Source organism: Lonchura striata, chromosome 6, assembly GCF_046129695.1.
Source record: "Lonchura striata isolate bLonStr1 chromosome 6, bLonStr1.mat, whole genome shotgun sequence".
NCBI lineage: Eukaryota > Metazoa > Chordata > Aves > Passeriformes > Estrildidae > Lonchura > Lonchura striata.
The window spans coordinates 60,375,546-60,400,791 of NC_134608.1; the positions used below are offsets into that span (position 1 = coordinate 60,375,546).

The 25,246-nt window shown below is 55.7% G+C and overlaps 2 protein-coding genes across 2 annotated transcripts; both read right to left on the reverse strand.

Annotated features, from left to right (window-relative positions):
* Nucleotides 1-13,812: 13,812 nt before the first annotated feature.
* LOC144246539 (serine/threonine-protein kinase pim-1-like) lies at nucleotides 13,813-16,113 on the reverse strand. The gene is made up of 6 exons (XM_077784452.1): nucleotides 15,867-16,113; nucleotides 15,296-15,399; nucleotides 15,153-15,203; nucleotides 14,488-14,854; nucleotides 14,106-14,282; nucleotides 13,813-13,918 (listed from the first exon to the last, which is right to left on the reverse strand). Exons 1-6 carry the CDS (start codon nucleotides 16,111-16,113, stop codon nucleotides 13,815-13,817), a joined length of 1,050 nt encoding a protein of 349 aa, XP_077640578.1. The 3' UTR covers nucleotides 13,813-13,814.
* Nucleotides 16,114-21,324: 5,211 nt separating this feature from the next.
* Nucleotides 21,325-23,626, reverse strand: LOC144246541 (serine/threonine-protein kinase pim-1-like). The gene is made up of 6 exons (XM_077784453.1): nucleotides 23,380-23,626; nucleotides 22,809-22,912; nucleotides 22,666-22,716; nucleotides 22,000-22,366; nucleotides 21,618-21,794; nucleotides 21,325-21,430 (listed from the first exon to the last, which is right to left on the reverse strand). The coding sequence occupies exons 1-6, from the start codon at nucleotides 23,624-23,626 to the stop codon at nucleotides 21,327-21,329; spliced, it is 1,050 nt and encodes a 349-aa protein (XP_077640579.1). The 3' UTR covers nucleotides 21,325-21,326.
* Between the last annotated feature and the right edge of the window lie 1,620 nt (nucleotides 23,627-25,246).

A 25,246-nucleotide genomic window follows, 5' to 3' on the forward strand; every position in this document is an offset into this window, starting at 1 on the left:
AGCGGGCCGGGCCCCCGCGGACGCCGCGCTCTCACCTGCTTCGTGCTGCGCGCCGGGCAGCGGCCACGGCCCTGCAGCCGCCGGGCTGGCGAGCGGCGGAGCCGGGCCGGGGCAGCGCGCACAGGCGGCTGCGGCAGCCCCGGGGCAGCGGGCCGGGGCGGCACCGTCGCTGTCCCCGGCGGCGTGGGCTGGGCTCCGCTCCTGCCGACGGCCGGGGCTGCAGCCCGAGCCTTGGCCCAGGGGAGTCCCGGGAGCGGCTGCAAAGCAGACAGGGCTTGTTCACGCCGTGCATCGCAGGCGCTGCAAAGAGCCGGCGACTAGGCTGCTCTCGGGGGCCCTGGCCTGGCCGGGCCGCGCCCCTGCATTGCCCCGGGGGAGCCTCAGGCAGCTCCTCGGGAGATCTCACCTGCTGCTAGAAAGCCCTTGGCGGCACTCGAGGGCTCTCTTGGGGTAGCCTCCTGCAGATGGAGGAGCCTCCGTAGCGTCTGGAGGCTCGTCTCCACCACCAGGCCCGGGCTGTTGCTGGCGGGCAGATCCGGCACAGCGTCCTGGCTGTCCTGGCCGCTCTGGGATGACCACTGCTGGCTCCAGGACACTGGCTGCCCCGCCAGCTGCTCCTGAGCGGGCTCCCCTGCATCGGGCTGGGCTCCCATTTGGACTTGCGGGCTCTCCCCTGCCTCGTCAAGGGTCAGGATTGCGCCCGTGCTGCTGAAGTGCACGAGTCCAAGGGAGCCGGGAGACCTGGGCACAGGCTCTGCACCTTGTGCAGGCTGACAGGTCTCACTGAGCCTCTGCGAGGGATGGAGGCTGTCAGAGAGAGCAGAGGCTCCTGGCAGGGTGCAGGGTCTCTGACAGCCTGAGGTTCCTGCATGGATGCTGGTGGCTTCCCCCTGCTGAGCCACCCTTGCAGGGCTTGAGGCTCTCCCAGGGATGGAGAATGTTGCTGGGAGCAGCCTCTGGAAGGGATGGAGGCCTCTGGAGGAGCTGTCCGAGGCACAGCAGGGCAGGTGGCCTCGCTTCAGCAGCTCCTGCAGTTCTGCCCACAAGGCCTGCCACATCCCCGAGTAGAGCGGCGCACGTGTCCCGCTGCCATCCCAGAGCTGCAGTATCAGTTCCCGCAGCTCCCGGGCCTCTGCCAGGCAGGGGCCGCAGCCGCAGGGGCTGCCCAGGGGGCTGGCGGGAGCACGCGGCCGCTTGCCAGGAGCGGCCCGAGGCCTGGGGAACCTGGGAGCCGCAGGGGCTCCTCGCTTCCTCCGTGAGCCTCTGGGCCTGGCCCTCCGGCGCTTGCTCCTCTTGGCTGTCCGTGTCCGCCGGCTGCGTGGCTGCCGGTGGCCAAAGGCCCACCAGAGAGCCACGGCGGCCAGCAGCAGGACAAGCGCAGCCATCAGCACGTCACCGGCACCCATGGCTCCAGCACGTCCCGTCGCGGCTGCACTGGCAGCTGCGGGCGCTGGCCCCTTTTATCCAGCGACAGCGCGGTGATGTCGCAGCGATGTCACAGTGCTGCGGCCAGCACAGCCCTGGGACATCACAGCCCTGCCTCACGCCAGCGCTCTGCCCCTTTGTGCCCTCACAGCCCTGCCTCGGCCCCGCCCTCCGCAGTGCCCCAGCAGGGATCAGGGGGCTCCCTATGGGCACTTGCCAGCTCTCTGGAGCACAGTGCGTGGAAGATTCTTCTTTAAGTGTCACACAGGGATGAAGTGGGGAATGTTGATGGTCTCACCTCCTTGCTGGCAGAGCATGGGACATGGATTGTCCAATGGGACACTGCAAAGTCCTTGAGGAGGGCAAGTCCCACTCAGCAACATCCAAGCCGTCCGTGTGCTATCTACCACATTCCTGTCCTGAATCCAAACCCAGCTCTTTGCAGCTCCCTGGTAAGAAAATGGATCTTATCCCATTGAAAACTGGTACCTCAGCCCATTCTTCGCCCAGCACACCCTGTCTCTGTTTGTGTTACACCTGGACACCTGCTCCAGATATATTCTGTGAGGGACAGGATCAAAACTCTAAATCCTGAAATAGAACCTGCATTGCCTTCCCATCATCCAGGAGATGGGTGACCTGCTGGTAGTGGCATAGTCAATCAGACAGGAATGTCCCTGGCTGCGGACCCGTGACTGACACCATGAAAGGTTTCAAGCGCCAGCATTTTATTATTCCCCAGTACAAACTTCTATACCCTTTTCCCTCACATGCGTAATATCTGTGTGCCCTTTTACTCTTTTGTGGTTGGCCAATAAACCTCACTATTCAATGCTTCTGTTCCTTCAGTGCTGTTCACCTGTCTTCTACAGCTGCACCCCATTAGGGATGAGGCTGGGCCGCAGCCCCATTCCCTGTTTCCCATAATCTGTTCTCCTACATTTCCCTCCATTATCTCACGCTGCCCTGTCCAGATGCTGACCCTGTCCTTCCATCACTTCCCAGTTGTGCCAATGATGGCCTTTGCTGCTATCAAGATCAGATTATCAGGGCTGGAGTTTCCTGGAGACTCCAAGCCCTTCCTGTCAAGTCAGATACAGCTGGAGAACACAGAGCCAGCATGGACCTCCTTGTCATTCAGGAGCTTGGGCAGAGGATTTAGGGGCTTCCTTTTGGGACATATCTGGATGAATCCTATCCAATGCCACAGCATCATAGATATTGTTCTGGTCCAAGTTGTCCCAGGCATTTCCACATGAAAAATCACTGTAACACCACTGTCCTTCTCCTGTTGGACACCCTTTGGCACCCAGAGAAGCCTGTGGCACTTGGCAGAGCCAGGCTCTGTGGGACAAGGACACTGGGAACAGCTAAAAGCAGAGAGGATGCTCAGAGAGCTGAATTCCCACAGGATTCTGCTGAAACCAGGGTCCTCATAAGACAGGAAAGCTGGACAGGACAGAACGCACGTCGAGCCAATATGGTTAATCCAACGTTCTCTGCTTCTTAGCGAGAAGATAGCAGTTTATATACACTTCTATAGAGTTTACAGTTTACAAAGGCACTCTCATTGGCAAGTGAACATTGTTTATCTTTGTCTTAAGTTTGCCTAAACCTCACACTATAAACCTATACTGCTTCACACCCAGACAGCCCAGTGCTTCCCATCACACCTTAATATAATTTCTATCTGCGCCACAAACTCTTAATTTCTAACTTCTTCACAGGCTTAGAGGGCCTCACAAGGCTCAAATCTGAGGCCTAGACTGGAGTAGCTCAAATCTCATTCTGAACATAATTCATGCCCTCTCTGTCTCAGAAATGCTGCAACACCCTACTACTATTGGTAATGTGGAGATAGGTTTAACATGCATGAATTTCTGTTTCTTCCTGCTTGTGATTGCAATTTACTGGGCAGGGATTTGATGGCTAAAATGGGAATGTCAATCATTACTGTGAAAGCTGATAAAGAAGTGTTCTGGTTTGAAAGTAAAACTAGTGAGAGACTCTAAGTCAGAAATAGAATTTATTGGGAAAAGGGGAAAAGGACAAAAATATATGTAATAATATAAAGGGAAAGGCTACTGACAAAGTCAGAATACAACCTGGCCAGCGTGCTGGTAGCAGTCTGAATTGGAAGAGCTGCAGTCGTCTTGGGATGGCAGATGTAGTTGTGTGTCTTCTCGGAGAACCTGTGAAAAGGCTCCCCTCTGTCTAGAAATCTCCACTTTTATCCAGGTGGGAATGCCTAGCTCCTCCCCTTGGGCAGAGCATCTCACAATGGGTTATTATGAGTTACAAGGTGTGTCCTTAATCACCTCCTCTTCCTGGACAGTGTTATCTCTGAGTCATGTGGCCAGGCATTGATGGGGCCATTAGAGCAGATAAGGAAAACTGCCCCAAGGCAATTCTTACTCAGATGGTAATTGGAAAACATTTTTTTTTTTTAATCTTGGACATTATCCACCCCTTTTCCTATTTCCATCTTCGTCATGATGAAACTTTACACATAGTTCTCACTTAAGGCTAAGTTTCCCTGTGGTACACAACGGGTTTGCCTATCTTTCTGCATTACTTACTAAGTATAACCGGGTCCTTGAGCAAAAACAATCCCATGGATGGGTTGGTCTTTGCCTGGGGTGGGATTAATCCAAACAGTCTTTCTTAAAATACCTTTCATATGTACTACAGGGACTTTATCTCTATCTATTGTTTGTAAGGGTTCAGATTGGGCAGGACTAGCTCGATTGATGGACTCTTGGGTGTTGACTATCTAGGTAGCTTTTGCCAAGTTCAGTTTTTAATTTCGGAAAGTTCCCGTACTGAGTGCCTTTTGGGTGGTCTTAAGCAGTCTATTGCATTGTTCAACTTTTCTGGCAGTTGGAGCATGATATGGGATATGATATATCCACTCAATCCCATGTTCTCTGGCCCAGGTGTTGATGAGGCCATTTTTGAAATGTGTTCCATTGTCTGACTCAATTCTCTCAGGGGTGCCGTGTTTCTACAAGACCTGTTTTTTTAGGCCTAAGATGGTGTTTTGGGCAGTGGCATGAGGCACAGGGTAAGTTTCCAACCATCTTGTGGTTGCTTTCACTATGGTCAGTACATAGTGCTTGCCTTGTTGGGTTTGGGGAAGCGTGATGTAGTCAATTTGCCAAGCTTCCCCATACCTGTATTTCAACCATCTCCCACCGTACCACAGAGGCTTCATCCGTTTGGCCTGTTTGATTGCAGCGCAGGTCTCGCAGTCGTGCATGACCTGTGAGATGTTGTCTATAGTAAGGTTTACCCCTCGGTCTCGTACCCATTGGTATGTTGCGTCTTTCTCCTGATGACCAGAAGCGTCATGGGCCTAACAAGCTAGGAATAGTTTTCCCTTATGCTGCCAATCTAGGTTTACTTGTGATATTTTTACTTTGGCAGCTTGGTCTACTTGTTCGTTGTTGTGATGCTCTTTAGTAGCCTGACTTTTGGGTATGTGTGTATCTACGTGTCGAATCTTTACGGTCAGCTTCTCTACTTGGGAGGCAATGTTCTGCCAGATCTTGGCGGCCCAGATGGGTTTCCCTCTGCGCTGCCAGTTAGCCTTTTTCCAGCGACTTAGCCATCCCCAGAGAGCATTAGCTACTATCCATGAGTTGGTGTTGAGATAGAGTCTCGACTATTTTTCTCGCTCAGCAATATCTAAAGCCAGCTGGACGGCTTTAAGCTCTGCAAGCTGACTTGATGTACCTTGTCTCTTAGTATTTTGTGCCACTTGTCGTGTGGGGCTCCACACTACAGCTTTCTATTTCTGGCTAGTGCCTATGATTCGGCAGGAACTATCTGTAAAAAGGGCATATTGTCTTTTAGTTTCTGGTAGCTCATTATATGGTGGGGCCTCCTTAGCACGTGCTACTTGCTCCTCTTCTTCAGAAGACAATCCAAAAGTCTCCCCTTCAGGCCAGTTTGTTGTAATTTCTAGAATTTCAGGGTGATTCGGATTTCCAATACGGGCGCGCTGAGTGATGAGGGCAATTTATTTACTCCATGTAGCATCAGTGGCATGATGTGTAGAAGGAACCTTTCCTTTAAACATCTACCCTAGCACTGGTAGTTGGGGTGCCAGAAGCACCTGTGTTTCAGTGCTAATTACTTTTGAGGTAGCTTGAACTCTTTCATAGGCAGCTAAGATTTCCTTCTCTGTGGGAGTGTAGTTTGCTTCAGAGCCTTTGTAGCTCTGGCTCTAAAATCTCAGTGATCGACCCTGAGTCTCCCCAGGCACCTTTTGCCAAAGGCTCTAGGACAAACTATGGTTCTCAGCTGCAGAGTAGAGTACGTTCTTGACCTCTGGTCCTGTCCTAACTGGGCCAAGGGCTACAGCATGAGCGATCTCCTGCTTTATCTGGGTGAAGGCTTGTTGCTGCTCAGGGCCCCGGTGGAAATCATTCTTTTTTCGGGTGACTAGGTAGAGAGGGCTCACAATCTGGCTGTATTCGGGAATGTGCATCCTCTAAAAGCCTATGGCACTTAGGAAAGCTTGTGTCTCTTTCTTGTTGGTAGTTGGAGACATAGCGGTGATCTTGTAGATTATTTCTGTCGGGATCTGACGACATCCATTTTGCCACTTGACTCCTAGAAACTGAATTTCTTGAGCTGGTCCCTTAACTTTGCTTCATTTAATGGCAAAACTAGCTTTCAGTAAAATCTGGATAATTTTTTCTCCTTTTTCGAAGACTTCCCCTGCTGTGCTCCCCCATATAATGATGTCATCGATATACTGTAGATGTTTGGGAGCCTCGTTCTTTTCCAGTGCAGCCTGGATCAGTCCATGGCAGATGGTGGGACTGTGTTTCCACCCCTGGGGCAGTCGGTTCCAGGTGTACTGCACTCCCTTCCAGGTGAAGGCAAACTGAGGTCTGCATTCCGTTGCCAAAGGAATGGAGAAGAAGGCATTTGCAATATCAATGGTGGCATACCACTTTGCTGCCTTGGACTCCAGCTCGTACTGAAGCTCCAACATGTCTGGCACGGCAGCGCTCAGTGGTGGTGTAACCTCATTCAGGCCATGGTAGTCTACTGTCAGTTTCTATTCCCCACTGGACTTGCGTACTGGCCATATAGGGCTGTTGAAAGGTGAATGGGCCTTGCTGACCACCCCTTGGCTCTCCAATTTACGAATCATCTCATGGATGGGGGTCACAGAGTCTCTGCTGGTACGATATTGCCGATGGTGCACTGTTGTCACGGCAATTGGTACCTGCTGTTCTTCAACTCTCAGCAGTCTCACAGCAGAAGGGTCATCTGAGAGACCAGGCAAGGTATTCAGTTTCTGGATGTCTTCTGTCTCTACAGCAGCTATCCCAAAAGCCCAGCGATGTTTCTTTGGGTCTTTGAAATATCCATTTCTGAGATAGTCTATGCCAAGGATGCATGGGGCCTCTGGGCCAGTCACGATGGGGTGTTTCTGCCACCCGTTCTCAGTTAAACTCACTTCAGTCTTTAATATAGTAAGCTGCTGGGATCTTCCTGTGACCCCAGAAATAGAAATGGATTCTTCTCCTACATATCTTGATGGCATCAGGGTACATTGGGCACCGGTATCAACTAAAGCTGTATATTTTTGTGGTTCAGATGTGCCAGGCCATCGAATCCACATGGTCCAATAGATCCAATTGTCCCTGTCCTCTACCTGGCTAGAGGCAGGGCCCCTCTATTCCTGGTCATGGTATACGTTGCTTTCTTCTGGTAAATAGGTTCTTGAGGTTCTTTCAAGAGGATTAGTTATATCATTATTCTTATATTGTCTGGAACTCAGTGTTTGAGAGACTGGAGTAGCATTGACTCTTTTTGTGTTAGGTGTTCTTTTTAGTTCACGTACTTGGGCTGTTAAGGAAGAGGTGGGTTTTCCATCCCACTTCCTCATGTCTTCTCTATGCTCCTGAAGAAAAAACCAGAGGTTTCCTCGTGGAGTGTATCCTTTCTTCTTGGCTTGGGAGCGCTGGCTCTTAATGGCAGAGATTTTTCTTGGTTTTGGTGAAATATGGTAGCCTTCTTCTTTGAGTTCCTTTTTTAGTTTCTTATGACTCTCTTCAATCAAGTCCTGGACTTGCTCAGCCAACCTTGTTTCTACGGACGAGACATAGGTACGAAATGGGGTGGTGACCGTATCCTCATAAATTCTTAACTTATTGGCTAAGACGCCCACCCTGTCTTCGCCTTCTCTCCGCTGCAGTGTTGCCAGGTAACGAGAGTACATTTTTGGTCCAAGCCGTGCAAATCTCAACCACATTTGTGATATGCACTGGACACAGTCTGGACTTTTAAGAAATTTCTCGTCCTCTGCGAAAATTATCTCCAACACAGCCAATTCCCTCAGGCATCGGATACCTTGTTCCATGGTATTCCATTTTCTTTGGAGTACCTGGAGGTCTTCTTTATAAAGGTATCTGTCCCTCACACTTGCGAGCAGTCGCCGCCAGAGGCTGAGAGTTTCCTGGGTTCTCCCAATCCCCTGGTCAATGACCACATCCCGGGATAGTGATCCCAGTTGTCTGGCCTCACTTCCATCCAGAATGGTGTCATTGGCTGCAGTGTCCCAGATGCGGAGAAGCCAGGTCAGGATGGACTCATTTGTCTGGCGGGTGAATTCTCTCCGCAGGTCACGTAGCTCTCCCAGGGATAGAGAACGAGTGATGATCTCTGGTTCCGTCTCTTCCGCTGGGTGCGAGGGTCCTGCAGTGTCCTCATCAGTCACTATGCGGACTGATTTGCTCCTCGATTTTTTCTTCTGAACGGGGGCAACTACTATGGGTTTAGGCTGCTTTGGTTTGGTGATGGTTTGTGTGGAGATGCTGATGGCGCTTTCTGTTCCTTCCTCCTCTGTGCTGGTCTGTGTAGACATAGACACTTTTTCTTTGCTTTTTGTTTTTTCCTCCATGACAGTCTGCGTAGACACGGACACTGTTGTTTTCTTTTTGGTTCCTTCTTTCTCTATGGCAGCCTGCGTTGACATGGATGCTGTTGTGGTATTCTGTACAGGCACAGACACTGCTGCTTTGCTTCTTGTTTCTTCTTCCTTAAGAAGACGCTGCACCACACTATGTAGTGTTTTGTTTCTGAGCATGTTGCAGATTGTGCAGAGAAGACAAAGAAGAACTAACAACAACATTATGCTGTCCTTGGCATCCAGAGGGAACTCAACATTTTTAAAAACTGCTGTGTTAAGCTTGAAAGGTTTGAAAACATCAATCTTTACCCCTCCACCCAGGGGCTGGGTGAGGTTGCCAAGGCCTCAGACGTAGCAGCCTAGATTAGGACAAGCAAACAGAATTGAGTACATATTCTAAATCATGTTCATTGCCTCAGAGGTCATAATGCAATAGACATAGTAGACTAATAAAGCAATTTTTATACCATACCCTGGTCTACACATGAGCATTACAATTGCCAAATAATTCCTCACATTCGGGAAAATATAGAGAACTAGGTATAAGACTCAAAAAAGCATGTTAAGCATCATAGTGAATAGGTACCCTCTAGAATACAAGATTGTAATTCTGACTTCTCTCAGGACTTTCTTGCCTCACGTTGGGCACCAAAAATATGTTCTGGTTTGAAAGTAAAACTAGTGAGAGCCTCTAAGTCAGAAATACAATTTTTTGGGAAAAGGCGAAAAGGACAAAAATACATGTAATAATATAAAGGGAAAGGCTACTGACAAAGTCAGAATACAACCTGGCCAGCATGCTGGTAGCAGTCTGAATTGGAACAGCTGCAGTCATCTTGGGATGGCAGATGTAGTTGCTGTGTCTTTTTGGAGAACCTGTGAAAAGGCTCTCCTCTGTCTAGAAATCTCCAGTTTTATCCAGGTGGGAATGCCTAGCTCCTCCCCTTGGGCAGAGCATCTCACAATGGGTTATTATGAGTTACAAGGTGTGTCCTTAATCACCTCCTCTTCCTGGACAGTGTTATCTCTGAGTCATGTGGCCAGGCATTGATGGGGCCATTAGAGCAGATAAGGAAAACTGCCCCAAGGCAATTCTTACTCAGATGGTAATTGGAAAACGTTTTTTTTTTTTAAATCTTGGACAAGAAGCTACCACCATTGCAACTTAGTGTCAGATGTCCGAGAAGGCCTACTTACTGAGAAGTAAACACAGAGGCGTGGGCAGTCCCACAGAAATGTGGAAAATTAGATATGCAACCTCTCCAAATCACTTCGGAGCCACCAGGACAAGTGGTGTCTAAAAAGCAATGCCCTGTTTCAAAGGAGAGAAGGAAAGGGGTTCCAGCCTGTTACTGAGCTCCTGTTCAAGGCAGGTCTTTTGGGGCCATGAGTGTCTCCCTAGAACACTGCTATCCCTGTCAGGTAAGAGCCTGGCAGAATCTGAAAGAATTCTAAAGAATTCTAAAGTGTTAAAAAGCAGATGAACTGAGCCTCCTGCCCTAGCCCTTCCAGACAGGGAAAAAGAAGTTGAATTTTATGTGGATGTTGAACAGGAGCATGCCAAAGGTGTTCTCGTGCAAGAACACCACAGGGCTGTACTTGAAGACCGATGGTCCATCTTTGTAAAATGTTAAACCCCTCGGCAAGGGGTGGCCCCAGTGTTTGCAAAATTGTGCAGCCACAGCTTTACTTGTAATATGATTAGAAAAAAATAAAGCCACGGCTTTAATTGTAACAGAAGACTGCAAGAGGCTATCTTATCCTTAAAGCTTCACATCAAATTAAGTCTTTATTAACCTAAAGAGCTTTTCCTGGCATCGGAAATTTAGAACTAAGAAGCAGAGAAGGGTTTAACCCCTTGTCATATTTTGACACTGGCACAATTCCAGCACCCCCATGAAAATACAACCTCTCAATTGAATGCTGTTAAATGTGATCAGGAAAAGAGCAAAGCAGGCCCAAGCTTAATAAGAAGGAAAAAAACTTTATTAAGCTACTACTACTATACTACTATAAAAGAAAATAAAGAAAGAAAAGCACACACAAAATCAAAAATCAAAACCTTTCAAAACATTCCTCCTCCCACCACCCAACTCCAACAAACCACAGTGAGACACATTTGCACCCTTAGTCAAGTATTCACCCTTCAATATAGTCAATACTAAGTCCATCAGGGGATGGAGGAGTCTCCCTTGCACCACAGACCGCCAGGAAACACAGCTGCCACTTCTTGTGTTTCCATGTCACACATGGCACTGCCTGGAGAAAATCTGCCAGTGTGACCCTCTCCTTTCCATGGACAGTGCTCTCACCACCAATGCATGGATGGAAAGGCTGCTTTTAGGATTTTTCCTTTCAAGGATGCTCTGCCAAGAGGGGAAAAAAACAACAGTTCAGTTTTTGGGACCACAGTCCCCCTCATTTTCTTCCTCCCCTGGGGCCGAGGGTCTCAGGAACAGAGATCTTTTCTCTTCTTCTTCTCTGAAGACAGGGGGCACCACCACAAACCTCCCCGACTTTTCTCTGTTCACTCCACTCCTGTCTTTTCTCAGCTGCTGAAGCAGGTCTCTTGGCTCACCGGCATCCTCCTAAAATACAGTCTCTCTTGGAGGAGAAAATCGGTTCAGTCTGTGGCTAACAAGAAAAAGTCCAGGCAAAAGCCACTCCATCATCATCTCCCCCAGTCTTCTTCTCCTAACATTCCAGGTCCCAGGCTGTCTCTCTTCCTCTCTTTCAAACTGAGGAGGAGTAAAATTTCACAAAGCTTTAATTTCTCAAGGAAGGGTTAAAAGTCCCGACTCCCAGGATGGCTCGCTGCCCGGATTGCCAGCTCCCACGGCTGGGCACCTTGTGGCCTTGTGGCCCCCCCCGCTCTTCTCCTTCCCCGCGGCGTACTGCTGATAAACCACCGCTGTCTCTTTCTCTCTCTCTCTCTCTCTCTCGACTTTGGGGGAGAAGGCAGACATCCCAGATTTCTCCACCCTTCAATCTGCAGGGGGCCAGCCTGGTTCCAGTCCCTCCACCCTTGGGCCTACCTCAAGCTGGGCTGCATGGGTCCCCTCCATCCAGCCATGGGCCGGGCAGGAGAGTCCTGCACTGAACCTGACTGGAACCAAAGAGCGAGAGTTCTCCTGGGAATTCTGCCTTTAACCCCTCTGTGTTCTCAGAGGCGTGTCCACTTTCAATTGGTCACTCCAAGTGTCAATATCCAAATTGACTTCTTCCTTCTGAGAAGATTCATATTCCTGTCAAACCACGACATCCCACGTCATGTTTAACTGGTCCCGAGGGAGGAGATCTGAAGGACATTCATGACTGGATTCAGATAATCCAGTCTAGATGCCAAGGAGATATTCAATGACCTGCCTTGGAGTTAAGTTTTTGGATTTTCATTTTCCTGGAGCAGTAAATTAGGATGTTGCTGGAGGTTTCTGCTGGTGGTCCCAACAGGGCAGCCATTTGGTGCAGCCCATGAAGCTGGCATCACAGGTGTCGTGGTTTGACACGGAAAGAGAATTTTTTCCGGAAGGAAGAGGTCAATTTAGTTATTGACCAATTGAAAGTAGACACGCCTCTGAGAACACAGAGGAGTTAAAAGCAGAATTCCCAGGGGACCTCGCTCTCTTTAGTTCCAGTCAGCGTGCAGTGCAAACCTCCCCTGCCCAGCAACGAGCTGGGTGGGGAAGGGGAAGCCCCATGGCCTGAGAAAGGTAGGCCCCAAGGGTGGTGGAAGGACTGGAACCGGGCTGGCCCCTGCAGATGGAAGGGTGGAAGAAATCTGGGATGTCTCCATTTCCCCCCCCAGAGTTCCTCTCCCGAGAGGGAGAGAGAAAGCCACAAGGAAGGAGGAGCCGGGGGAGCTGCAAGGTGCCCAGTTGTGTGGGAGTTGCTGGATGTCCAGGCATCGAATCATCCTGGGAGTTTGGACTTTTAACCCTTCCTTGAGAAATGAAAGCTTTGTGAATCTTCCTTTCCCCTCCTCGGTTTGAAAGAGAGGAAGAGGGACACCTTGGACCCTGGGATGGGATGTTGGAAGGAGGAATTCTGGATGGGAGGGGGACAAGGAGTGGCTTTTGGCTGGACTTTTCCGTGTTAGCCACAACCTGAACCAAATCTTCTCCTTCAAGAGGGACTGTGTTTTGGGAGGATGCCAGTGATTCAAGAGATCTGCTTCAGCTGGGAAAAAGACAAAAGTGGAGTGAACAGAGAAAAGGTTAGGGGGTTTGTGGTGGCACCCCCTGCCCTGGAAAGGAAAGAGAAGAGAAGAAGATCTCTGTTCTTGAGCCCTCGGCCCCAAGGGAAAATGGGGGGGACTGTGGTCCCAAACAATGAAAAACTGTTGTTTTCTCCCCTCTTGGCAGGGCATCCTTGAAAGGAAAAATCCTAAAGGCAGTCTGACCATCCATGCATTGTGGTGAGAGCACTGTGCATGGAAAGGAGAAGGGTCACCATGGCAAACTTTTCTCCGGGCGGTGCCATGTGTGACATGGAAACACAGGATGTGGAGCTGTGTTTCTTGGGGGCTCTGTGGCACAGGAGAGACTCTGTTCCCTCGATGGACTGAGTATCAATTGTTTGGAGGGTGGAAACCTGATTGGGGTCCAGATTGTGTCTCACTGTGGTTTGTTGGAGTTGGGTGGTGGGGGGAGGAATGTTTTGCAAGGTTTTCATTTGATCTTTGTGTGTTTTTTTTTTTCCCTTCTTTAGTTTTCTCTTTTCTTTTGTAGTAGTAGTTTAATAAAGTTTTTTTCCTGTTATTAAGGTTGGGCCTGCTTTGCTCTATTCTAGATTCCACTTCACAGCATTCAAGGGAGGGATCACATTTTCATGGGGGCACTGGCATTGTGCCAGTGTCAAACCATGACAACAGTCCATGTGGGGGTGTAGGACAGATCCTTGTGTTCTGCTTCTTTCCCTCTCCACTCCCCAGTGCCACCAGCTGCCCCGGGCAATGAGGGGGTTCCGGGCTGAGCGAGGGCAGTGCGAAGGTGCAGCAGCTCAAGGATCCACTCCCTGTGCACTTCCCGGGACAGGGCTGCCCTGGGCCTTGGCATGGACAGAGGGAGAGTCCCCCTTCTCTGCTCGGTCTGACCCTCCTGCCCCAGCCTCACTCGGTTCCATTCATGTGCCTCCTGTAAGCTACGCTCTCCACACAGATCCTGGTTCTGATCCTTGCATCCACAGCACTGTTTTTCCTGGAATTTAGCCAGGGCTTCCCCTCTGTAAGGGATAGGGATATGTAGGAGGAGTGTGTTGGGCTCTCTTCCACCACCATTAGCGATTTCAGGCCCTCAAGGGCTCCTGTGCCTCCCTTTTCCCCACCAATATTCCTCTTTAGCTGAAGTTACTGACAAGGACCAGCCTTGACAGACCAAAATGAGTTTGTTGTTTTATTTCTCGGGTCCTCAGCCCTGCATGGGACTCGGTGAGTGGGTGCTGCAGAGGCTCTGGCAAGGCATCAAGAACGCCGGCCCTGCACCCAAGGGTGGCGCGAGATCTCGTCCAGCTCCGGCCTGTCCGCAGGGTGCTTGGCCAAACACCATCGGATCAGGTGCTGGAGCTCTGGGGAGAGAAGCCAGAAAGCGCCGGTCAGCGGCAGAGTCTCCTGGCCAGCTGCCCCCGTCGGCACGGGCCCCTCCTGCGGCCGGCCCTGGAGGGCAGAGCCACGTCCCACCGAGCTGCGTGAGGGCCGCGCCGGGCTGAGCGCCGCCAGCTGCCAAAGCCCGGCGTCTTGAGGCCAGACACCCACCTGGAGAGAGCTGCTGCCCGAAGGAGAGCTTGCCCAGCACGATGGCATGGTCGTCCTGGAAGGGGAGGCACCCGCACACCATGACGTACAGCAGCACACCCAGGGACCAGACGGTGGCCGCGTGGCCGTGGTAGCAGCCGAGCCAGATCCACTCGGGCGGGCTGTACGCGTGGGTTCCTAGGGGAGACGGGCGGCGCTGGCCGGGCGCAGGCTGCTGCCTTCCAGAGCCTGGTGCCAGCCTCCTGGCCGAGGCAGGGCCCGCACCCACGGCCACAGCTTCCCTCCGAGGCCACCCCGCATCCCCCGGCCAGCTGGCCAAAGGCACGAAACCATTCCGCGAGGCCAAGAAGGCACCGGGAGCAGGGCCCAGGCCATGGCTCACCGGCAAAGCCCGTGAAGGCCCGCTCCTGGAGGAAGGCGCCGCAGCCGAAGTCGATCAGCTTCAGGTCGCCGCTCTCCGGGTCCACCAGCAGGTTCTCCGGCTTGATGTCCCGGTGCAGGACGCCGCAGGCGGTGCAGTGCCGCACGGCCTCCAGCACCTGGCAGAAAAGCCAGCGCGCCTGCACCTCGCAGAGGCAGCCCTGCTCCTGCAGGAACTCCAGGAGATCCTGCGATGCCTCCGGGCGCTCCAGCACCAGCACGAAGCTGTCGGGCAGCTCAAACCAGTCCAGGAGCTGGATGATGTTGTGGCAGCCAGAGCCCACCTTCTCCATCAGCACCACCTCCAAGGGCACGCGGGTGCCGTCGGGCTGTCAGCGGGAGACAATCGGTGCCTCGGGCAGGCCTGCAGCTGCTGCTGCTGCTGCTGCTGCTGCAGCCCTGGGGCTGCGCTGCGCCCTGCCCGGGATGCCCCGGTGCCCCTGGCGCAGCCTCCCTGCCGCCTGCGCTGCCTCCCGCCCGGGGGATGCTCGGGGGCCCCTGCCCGGCCCCAGCACCGCTGTTGGCCGTGCCCGGGCCCGCGGGGCTGCGTCTCCGCACGCTGAGCCCGTCCCGGGATTCTCCCTGCCCGCCGCGCCCCGCTCTGTCCCGCTGGCCCCGCTCGCTCACCAGCTCGTCCCACTGCAGGACGCTCTCCCGGTCCACGCGTTTGATGGCCACCTGCGAGCCACGGAGAGAGGAGGGCTGAGCTCCAGCCCTGCCGCTCCCCGCCGCTGCCCCTCCTGCCCCGCCCGGCCGCGGCGGCCACTCACCGGGCTCCCGTCCGAGAGGCGGATGCCCGAGAAGACGGTGCCGAAGCCGCCGCTGCCCAGCTGCGGGCCCAGCAGGTACCGCTCCTGCCGCTGCCTCCTTTGCCCTGCGGCCGAGAGAAGCCATCAGCCTGGCGCCCAGAACGCCCCGCAAGTGCCCGCGAGTGAAGCGGGCCGGGCCCCCGCGGCCGCCGCGCTCTCACCTGCTTCGTGCTGCGCGCCGGGCAGCGGCCACGGCCCTGCAGCCGCCGGGCTGGCGAGCGGCGGAGCCGGGCCGGGGCAGCGCGCACAGGCGGCTGCGGCAGCCCCGGGGCAGCGGGCCGGGGCGGCACCGTCGCTGTCCCCGGCGGCGTGGGCTGGGCTCCGCTCCTGCCGACGGCCGGGGCTGCAGCCCGAGCCTTGGCCCGGGGGAGTCCCGGGAGCGGCTGCAAGGCAGACAGGGCTTGTTCACGCCGTGCATCGCAGGCGCTGCAAACAGCCGGCGACTCGGCTGCTCTCGGGGGCCCTGGCCTGGCCGGGCCGCGCCCCTGCATTGCCCCGGGGGAGCCTCAGGCAGCTCCTCGGGAGATCTCACCTGCTGCTAGAAAGCCCTTGGCGGCACTCGAGGGCTGTCTTGGGGCAGCCTCCTGCAGATGGAGGAGCCTCCGTAGCGTCTGGAGGCTCGTCTCCACCACCAGGCCCTGGCTGTCGCTGGCGGGCAGATCCGGCACAGCGTCCTGGCTGTCCTGGCCGCTCTGGGATGACCACTGCTGGCTCCAGGACACTGGCTGCCCCGCCAGCTGCTCCTGAGCGGGCTCCCCTGCATCGGGCTGGGCTCCCATTTGGACTTGCGGGCTCTCCCCTGCCTCGTCAAGGGTCAGGATTGCGCCCGTGCTGCTGAAGTGCACGAGTCCAAGGGAGCCGGGAGACCTGGGCACAGGCTCTGCACCTTGTGCAGGCTGACAGGTCTCACTGAGCCTCTGCGAGGGATGGAGGCTGTCAGAGAGAGCAGAGGCTCCTGGCAGGGTGCAGGGTCTCTGACAGCCTGAGGTTCCTGCATGGATGCTGGTGGATTCCCCCTGCTGAGCCACCCTTGCAGGGCTTGAGGCTCTCCCAGGGATGGAGAATGTTGCTGGGAGCAGCCTCTGGAAGGGATGGAGGCCTCTGGAGGAGCTGTCCGAGGCACAGCAGGGCAGGTGGCCTCGCTTCAGCAGCTCCTGCAGTTCTGCCCACAAGGCCTGCCACATCCCCGAGTAGAGCGGCGCACGTGTCCCGCTGCCATCCCCAGGTGCAGCATCAGTTCCCGCAGCTCCCGGGCCTCTGCCAGGCAGGGGCCACAGCCGCAGGGGCTGCCCAGGGGGCTGGCGGGAGCACGCGGCCGCTTGCCAGGAGCGGCCCGAGGCCGGGGGAGCCTGGGAGCCGCAGGGGCTCCTCGCTTCCTCCGTGAGCCTCTGGGCCTGGCCCTGCGGCGCTTGCTCCTCTTGGCTGTCCGTGCCCGCCGGCTCCGTGGCTGCCGGTGGCCAAAGGCCCACCAGAGAGCCACGGCGGCCAGCAGCAGGACAAGCGCAGCCATCAGCACGTCACCGGCACCCATGGCTCCAGCACGTCCCGTCGCGGCTGCACTGGCAGCTGCGGGCGCTGGCCCCTTTTATCCAGCGACAGCGCGGTGATGTCGCAGCGATGTCACAGTGCTGCGGCCAGCACAGCCCTGGGACATCACAGCCCTGCCTCACGCCAGCGCTCTGCCCCTTTGTGCCCTCACAGCCCTGCCTCGGCCCCGCCCTCCGCAGTGCCCCAGCAGGGATCAGGGGGCTCCCTATGGGCACTTGCCAGCTCTCTGGAGCACAGTGGGTGGAAGATTCTTCTTTAAGTGGCACACAGGGATGAGGAGGGGAATGTTGATGGTCTCACCTCCTTGCTGGCAGAGCATGGGATATGGATTGTCCAATGGGACACTGCAAAGTCCTTGAGGAGGGCAAGCCCCACTCAGCAACATCTAAGCCATCCGTGTGCTATCTACCACATTCCCGTCCTGAATCCAAACCCAGCTCTTTGCAGCTCCCTGGGAAGAAAATTAATCTTATCCCATTGAAGACCCGTGCATCAGCCCCTTCTTCACCCCGCACACCCCGTCTCTGTTCGTCTCACACCTGGACTCCTGCCCCAGGTGTATTATGCGAGCGACAGGATCAAAACTCCACTTCAAATCCTGAAATAGAACCTGCATTGCTTTCCCATCATCCATGAGACAGGTGACCTTGTGATAGTGGCATAGTCAATCAGACAGGAATTTCCCTGACTGTGGACTCGTGACTGACACCATGAAAGGTTTCAAGCGGAAACATTTCATTATTCCCCTGTAGAAACTTTTATACTCTTTTCCCTCAAATGCGTAATATCTGTGTACCCTCTTACTCTTTTGGTGGTTGGTCAATAAACATCAGCATTCCATGCTTCTTTTCCTTCAGTGCTCTTCATCTATCTTATACAGCTGCACCCCATTAGGGATGAGGCTGGGCCGCAGCCCCATTCCCTGTGTCCCATAATCTGTTCTCCTACATTTCCCTCCGTTATCTCACGCTGCCCTGTCCAGATGCTGGCGCTGTCCTTCCATCACTTCCCAGTAGTGCCAATGATGGCCTTTCCTGCTGTCAAGGCTAGATTATCAGGGCTGGCGTTTCCTGGAGACTCCAAGCCCTTCCTGTCAAATCAGATACAGCTGGAGAACACAGCTGGAGCCAGCGTGGAATTCCTTGTCTTTCAGGACCTTGGGCAGAGGATGTAGGGGCTTCCTGTTGGGACATATTGGGATGAATCCCATCCAATGCCACAGCCTCATAGATATTGTTCTGGTCCAAGCCAGTGGTACTTGGCAGAGCCAGGGTCTGTGGGACAGGGACACTGGGAACAGCTAAAGGCAGAGAGGATGCTCAGAGAGCAGAATTCGCATGGGATTCTGCCACTCCAAGTGGGCCGAGCCATGCTTGGCATGGCTTTGGGCATCAGGGTTCTGCTGGTCCTGTTGGGCTGCAGAGCCACGGAGGGCCGAGCTGAGTGTCAGGCACCCCTGGAGAGCTGGGAGAAAGACTGTGGGCAGGACACGGGGTCCCAGTGACCTGCCATCCCCAGTGCCCGTGTGGTGGCCACACCTGTCCTTCCAGTGGCCCCACAAGAACTGGTCTCCCAGTTGCTTCAGGGCCTGGAAGGATCTCTCAACCCTCACTAGGTGCCAAACCCCAGCGTCTGGCTGGCCATGAGCCTGTCCAGAGGTTATGGACACCCCGGGTCCAGAAGTGGCTGCCCCAGGAGGTCAAGGGGGAGGCAGTGAGAAGATCCCAGCAGGGCAGGGAGGCGAGGAGATGAGGGGGCAGAAGAGGGAAGGGGAGGGAAGGCGTTGGGTCCCAGAGGGCCAGGCACTGCAGGCTCAGCTCTGCTGCCTCTCAGGGCGCCCTGGATGGGCAAGCTGGTGCCAGGTGCCATCTCAGCACGTTCCCCGACTGTCCTCTCATCCTCCCCACAGCCATGACCTCGGGACAGATGGCTCTGCACATCCTTGCCTGTCAAAGACCACCCTAGGTTGCGGGGTGGCTTCGTGTGGTGGAAAAACTTCTCCTCCAACCCATGCTTCCAAAGAAAAGCTCAGCAGTCTCTTGTTGTTCGGTCTCATGGTTGTTTATTGCAAGTTATCTAAAGGATTGTCTTCTGTGGGCTGCTGGAGTTTGCTCAGCAGCTCAGGCAGAGGCACACACACACTCTGACATCCTCTCTGTCTGCCGCCTTCTTCTCTCTCCCCGCTCCTGGCTGCTGCTCTCTTTTATATGGCACATTACATGTTACATGGGTACAGTTTTTCCCCAATGCCTATTACCTATATCAAATGGTGCTTTTCTATCTTTTATATGGCACATTACATGTTACATGGCTACAGTTTTCCCCCAATACCTACTACCTATAATAAATGGTGCTTTTCTACTCTAAACCAATCTGTGGATGCCAACATCGCCAAAAACATGGAGGTAAGGAAGAAGAAAGAGGAAGGACAGGACCAACCAAAATCCCTCCACCTTAAAATGTCTGACCCCCATGTACAAAACTAAAACCCCCCTGTATAAACATTAAAACCCCCCTGTACAGCACTAAAAAATTCTTCCCTCTACTTTGTAACTACTTCTACTATAATATATAACCTTTTGTGACTTCTTGTTCTTCCTGCAAGGTTGGGAAATTGTTACATGGCTCAAACTCAAAATCACAGCTCTTTCCAGCTGTCTGCCAGGGTCTCAAATGCTTCTGACCAGGGCCTGGAACCTCCAAAAATGTCTGAAGGACATTTTGAGTTCCCACACTTGCCTCCTCTTCTGCCAACACAGTCCAGGAAAAATTCTTCCACTACTACTGTTGGTAAATGTGGGAGATAGGTGTGACATGCATGAATTTCTGTTTCTTCCTACTTGTGATTGCAATTTACTGGGAAGAGATTTGATGGCTAAAATGGGAATGTCAATTATGACTGTGAAAGCTGGTAAGGAAGCTGCCGCCCTTGTAGCTTTGTGTCAGATGTCTGAGAAGGCCAAGGCTGAAGTAAACCCAGAGGTGTGGGCAGTCCCACAGAAATGTGGAAAATTAGATATGGAACCTCTCCAAATCACTTTGAAGCCACCAGGACAAGTGGTGTCTAGAAAGCAATGCCCTGTTTCAAAGGAGAGAAGGAAAGGGGTTCCAGCCTGTTACTGAGCTCCTGTTCAAGGCAGGTCTTTTGGAGCCACGGGTGCCTCCCTGGAACACTGCTCTGACTGCCAGGTAAGAGCCTGTCAGAATCTGAAAGAATTTTGAAGTGTTAAAAAGCAGATGAACTGAGCCTCCTGCCCTAGCCCAGACAGGGAAAAGGAATTGGAATTTTAATATGTGCATGATGAACAGGAGCATGCCAAAGGAGTTCTAGTGCAAGAACACCACAGGGCTGTACTTGAAGACCGATGGTCCATCTTTGTAAAATGTTAAACCCCTCGGCGAGGGGTGGCCCCATTATTTGCACAATTGTGCGGCCACAGCATTACTTGTAATATAATTACAAACAAACAAAAAACAGAAAAAAATAAAGCCATATCTTTAATTGTAACTGAAGACTGCAAAAGAATCTCTTATCCTTAAAGCTTCGTGTCAAATTAAGTCTTTGTTAACCAATAGAGCCTCTCCTGGAATGGGAGATTTAGAATTAAGAGGCAGAGGAGGCTTTTACCTCATCTTGCGTTTAACTGGTCCCGGGGGAGGAGACCTGAAGGAAATTCATGACTGGATTCAGATAATAGATCTCTAGATGCCAAGGAGATATTCAAAGATCCGCCCTGGAGTTAATCTTTGGGATTTTCATTTTCCTGGAGCGGTAAATTAGGATGTTGCTGGAGGTTTCTGCTGGTGGTCCCAACAGGGCAGCCATTTGGTGCAGCCCATGAAGCTGGCATCACAGTCCATGTGGGGGTGTAGGACAGATCCTTGTGTTCTGCTTCTTTCCCTCTCCACTCCCCAGTGCCACCAGCTGCCCCGGGCAATGAGGGGGTTCTGGGCTGAGCGAGGGCAGTGCGAAGGTGCAGCAGCTCAAGGATCCACTCCCTGTGCACTTCCCGGGACAGGGCTGCCCTGGGCCTTGGCATGGACAGAGGGAGAGTCCCCCTTCTCTGCTCGGTCTGACCCTCCTGCCCCAGCCTCACTCGGTTCCATTCATGTGCCTCCTGTAAGCTACGCTCTCCACACAGATCCTGGTTCTGATCCTTGCATCCACAGCACTGTTTTTCCTGGAATTTAGCCAGGGCTTCCCCTCTGTAAGGGATAGGGATATGTAGGAGGAGTGTGTTGGGCTCTCTTCCACCACCATTAGCGATTTCAGGCCCTCAAGGGCTCCTGTGCCTCCCTTTTCCCCACCAATATTCCTCTTTAGCTGAAGTTACTGACAAGGACCAGCCTTGACAGACCAAAATGAGTTTGTTGTTTTATTTCTCGGGTCCTCAGCCCTGCGTGGGACTCGGTGAGTGGGTGCTGCAGAGGCTCCGGCAAGGCATCAAGAACGCCGGCCCTGCACCCAAGGGTGGCGCGAGATCTCGTCCAGCTCCGGCCTGTCCGCAGGGTGCTTGGCCAAACACCATCGGATCAGGTGCTGGAGCTCTGGGGAGAGAAGCCAGAAAGCGCCGGTCAGCGGCAGAGTCTCCTGGCCAGCTGCCCCCGTCGGCACGGGCCCCTCCTGCGGCCGGCCCTGGAGGGCAGAGCCACGTCCCACCGAGCTGCGTGAGGGCCGCGCCGGGCTGAGCGCCGCCAGCTGCCAAAGCCCGGCGTCTTGAGGCCAGACACCCACCTGGAGAGAGCTGCTGCCCGAAGGAGAGCTTGCCCAGCACGATGGCATGGTCGTCCTGGAAGGGGAGGCTCCCACACACCATGACGTACAGCAGCACGCCCAGGGACCAGACGGTGGCCGCGTGGCCGTGGTAGCAGCCGAGCCAGATCCACTCGGGCGGGCTGTACGCGTGGGTTCCTAGGGGAGACGGGCGGCGCTGGCCGGGCGCAGGCTGCTGCCTTCCAGAGCCCGGCGCCAGCCTCCTGGCCGAGGCAGGGCCCGCACCCACGGCCACAGCTTCCCTCCGAGGCCACCCCGCATCCCCCGGCCAGCTGGCCAAAGGCACGAAACCATTCCGCGAGGCCAAGAAGGCACCGGGAGCAGGGCCCAGGCCATGGCTCACCGGCAAAGCCCGTGAAGGCCCGCTCCTGGAGGAAGGCGCCGCAGCCGAAGTCGATCAGCTTCAGGTCGCCGCTCTCCGGGTCCACCAGCAGGTTCTCCGGCTTGATGTCCCGGTGCAGGACGCCGCAGGCGGTGCAGTGCCGCACGGCCTCCAGCACCTGGCAGAAAAGCCAGCGCGCCTGCACCTCGCAGAGGCAGCCCTGCTCCTGCAGGAACTGCAGGAGATCCTGCGATGCCTCCGGGCGCTCCAGCACCAGCACGAAGCTGTCGGGCAGCTCAAACCAGTCCAGGAGCTGGATGATGTTGTGGCAGCCAGAGCCCACCTTCTCCATCAGCACCACCTCCAAGGGCACGCGGGTGCCGTCGGGCTGTCAGCGGGAGACAATCGGTGCCTCGGGCAGGCCTGCAGCTGCTGCTGCTGCTGCTGCTGCTGCAGCCCTGGGGCTGCGCTGCGCCCTGCCCGGGATGCCCCGGTGCCCCTGGCGCAGCCTCCCTGCCGCCTGCGCTGCCTCCCGCCCGGGGGATGCTCGGGGGGCCCCTGCCCGGCCCCAGCACCGCTGTTGGCCGTGCCCGGGCCCGCGGGGCTGCGGCTCCGCACGCTGAGCCCGCCCCGGGATTCTCCCTGCCCGCCGCGCCCCGCTCTGTCCCGCTGGCCCCGCTCGCTCACCAGCTCGTCCCACTGCAGGACGCTCTCCCGGTCCACGCGTTTGATGGCCACCTGCGAGCCACGGAGAGAGGAGGGCTGAGCTCCAGCCCTGCCGCTCCCCGCCGCTGCCCCTCCTGCCCCGCCCGGCCGCGGCGGCCACTCACCGGGCTCCCGTCCGAGAGGCGGATGCCCGAGAAGACGGTGCCGAAGCCGCCGCTGCCCAGCTGCGGGCCCAGCAGGTACCGCTCCTGCCGCTGCCTCCTTTGCCCTGCGGCCGAGAGAAGCCATCAGCCTGGCGCCCAGAACGCCCCGCAAGTGCCCGCGAGTGAAGCGGGCCGGGCCCCCGCGGACGCCGCGCTCTCACCTGCTTCGTGCTGCGCGCCGGGCAGCGGCCACGGCCCTGCAGCCGCCGGGCTGGCGAGCGGCGGAGCCGGGCCGGGGCAGCGCGCACAGGCGGCTGCGGCAGCCCCGGAGCAGCGGGCCGGGGCGGCACCGTCGCTGTCCCCGGCGGCGTGCGCTGGGCTCCGCTCCTGCCGACGGCCGGGGCTGCAGCCCGAGCCTTGGCCCAGGGGAGTCCCGGGAGCGGCTGCAAGGCAGACAGGGCTTGTTCACGCCGTGCATCGCAGGCGCTGCAAACAGCCGGCGACTCGGCTGCTCTCGGGGGCCCTGGCCTGGCCGGGCCGCGCCCCTGCATTGCCCCGGGGGAGCCTCAGGCAGTTCCTCGGGAGATCTCACCTGCTGCTAGAAAGCCCTTGGCGGCACTCGAGGGCTGTCTTGGGGCAGCTTCCTGCAGATGGAGGAGCCTCCGTAGCGTCTGGAGGCTCGTCTCCACCACCAGGCCCGGGCTGTTGCTGGCGGGCAGATCCGGCACAGCGTCCTGGCTGTCCTGGCCGCTCTGGGATGACCACTGCTGGCTCCAGGACACTGGCTGCCCCGCCAGCTGCTCCTGAGCGGGCTCCCCTGCATCGGGCTGGGCTCCCATTTGGACTTGCGGGCTCTCCCCTGCCTCGTCAAGGGTCAGGATTGCGCCCGTGCTGCTGAAGTGCACGAGTCCAAGGGAGCCGGGAGACCTGGGCACAGGCTCTGCACCTTGTGCAGGCTGACAGGTCTCACTGAGCCTCTGCGAGGGATGGAGGCTGTCAGAGAGAGCAGAGGCTCCTGGCAGGGTGCAGGGTCTCTGACAGCCTGAGGTTCCTGCATGGATGCTGGTGGATTCCCCCTGCTGAGCCACCCTTGCAGGGCTTGAGGCTCTCCCAGGGATGGAGAATGTTGCTGGGAGCAGCCTCTGGAAGGGATGGAGGCCTCTGGAGGAGCTGTCCGAGGCACAGCAGGGCAGGTGGCCTCGCTTCAGCAGCTCCTGCAGTTCTGCCCACAAGGCCTGCCACATCCCCGAGTAGAGCGGCGCACGTGTCCTGCTGCCATCCCCGAGGTGCAGCATCAGTTCCCGCAGCTCCCGGGCCTCTGCCAGGCAGGGGCCACAGCCGCAGGGGCTGCCCAGGGGGCTGGCGGGAGCACGCGGCCGCTTGCCAGGAGCGGCCCGAGGCCTGGGGAACCTGGGAGCCGCAGGGGCTCCTCGCTTCCTCCGTGAGCCTCTGGGCCTGGCCCTGCGGCGCTTGCTCCTCTTGGCTGTCCGTGCCCGCCGGCTCCGTGGCTGCCGGTGGCCAAAGGCCCACCAGAGAGCCACGGCGGCCAGCAGCAGGACAAGCGCAGCCATCAGCACGTCACCGGCACCCATGGCTCCAGCATGTCCCGTCGCGGCTGCACTGGCAGCTGCGGGCGCTGGCCCCTTTTATCCAGCGACAGCGCGGTGATGTCGCAGCGATGTCACAGTGCTGCGGCCAGCACAGCCCTGGGACATCACAGCCCTGCCTCACGCCAGCGCTCTGCCCCTTTGTGCCCTCACAGCCCTGCCTCGGCCCCGCCCTCCGCAGTGCCCCAGCAGGGATCAGGGGGCTCCCTGTGGGCACTTGCCAGCTCTCTGGAGCACAGTGGGTGGAAGATTCTTCTTTAAGTGGCACACAGGGATGAGGAGGGGAATGTTGATGGTCTCACCTCCTTGCTGGCAGAGCATGGGATATGGATTGTCCAATGGGACACTGCAAAGTCCTTGAGGAGGGCAAGCCCCACTCAGCAACATCTAAGCCATCCGTGTGCTATCTACCACATTCCCGTCCTGAATCCAAACCCAGCTCTTTGCAGCTCCCTGGGAAGAAAATTAATCTTATCCCATTGAAGACCCGTGCATCAGCCCCTTCTTCACCCCGCACACCCTGTCTCTGTTCGTCTCACACCTGGACTCCTGCCCCAGGTGTATTATGCGAGCGACAGGATCAAAACTCCACTTCAAATCCTGAAATAGAACCTGCATTGCTTTCCCATCATCCATGAGACAGGTGACCTTGTGATAGTGGCATAGTCAATCAGACAGGAATTTCCCTGACTGTGGACTCGTGACTGACACCATGAAAGGTTTCAAGCGGAAACATTTCATTATTCCCCTGTAGAAACTTTTATACTCTTTTCCCTCAAATGCGTAATATCTGTGTACCCTCTTACTCTTTTGGTGGTTGGTCAATAAACATCAGCATTCCATGCTTCTTTT

What these genes read in the sequence shown, in the direction of transcription:
- LOC144246541 (XM_077784453.1), bottom strand. Translation starts at nt 23,626, where the DNA reads ATGGGAGCCCAGCCCGATGCAGGGGAGCCCGCTCAGGAGCAGCTGGCG. An exon ending in GCCTCTCGGACGGGAGCCCG is followed by an intron (nt 22,717 to 22,808) that starts GTGAGTGGCCGC and finishes CGTGGCTCGCAG; the next exon opens with GTGGCCATCAAACGCGTGGA. An exon ending in TCCTGCAGTGGGACGAGCTG is followed by an intron (nt 22,367 to 22,665) that starts GTGAGCGAGCGG and finishes TCCCGCTGACAG; the next exon opens with CCCGACGGCACCCGCGTGCC.
- LOC144246539 (XM_077784452.1), bottom strand. Translation starts at nt 16,113, where the DNA reads ATGGGAGCCCAGCCCGATGCAGGGGAGCCCGCTCAGGAGCAGCTGGCG. An exon ending in GCCTCTCGGACGGGAGCCCG is followed by an intron (nt 15,204 to 15,295) that starts GTGAGTGGCCGC and finishes CGTGGCTCGCAG; the next exon opens with GTGGCCATCAAACGCGTGGA. An exon ending in CGGGCAGCAGCTCTCTCCAG is followed by an intron (nt 13,919 to 14,105) that starts GTGGGTGTCTGG and finishes TTCTCTCCCCAG; the next exon opens with AGCTCCAGCACCTGATCCGA.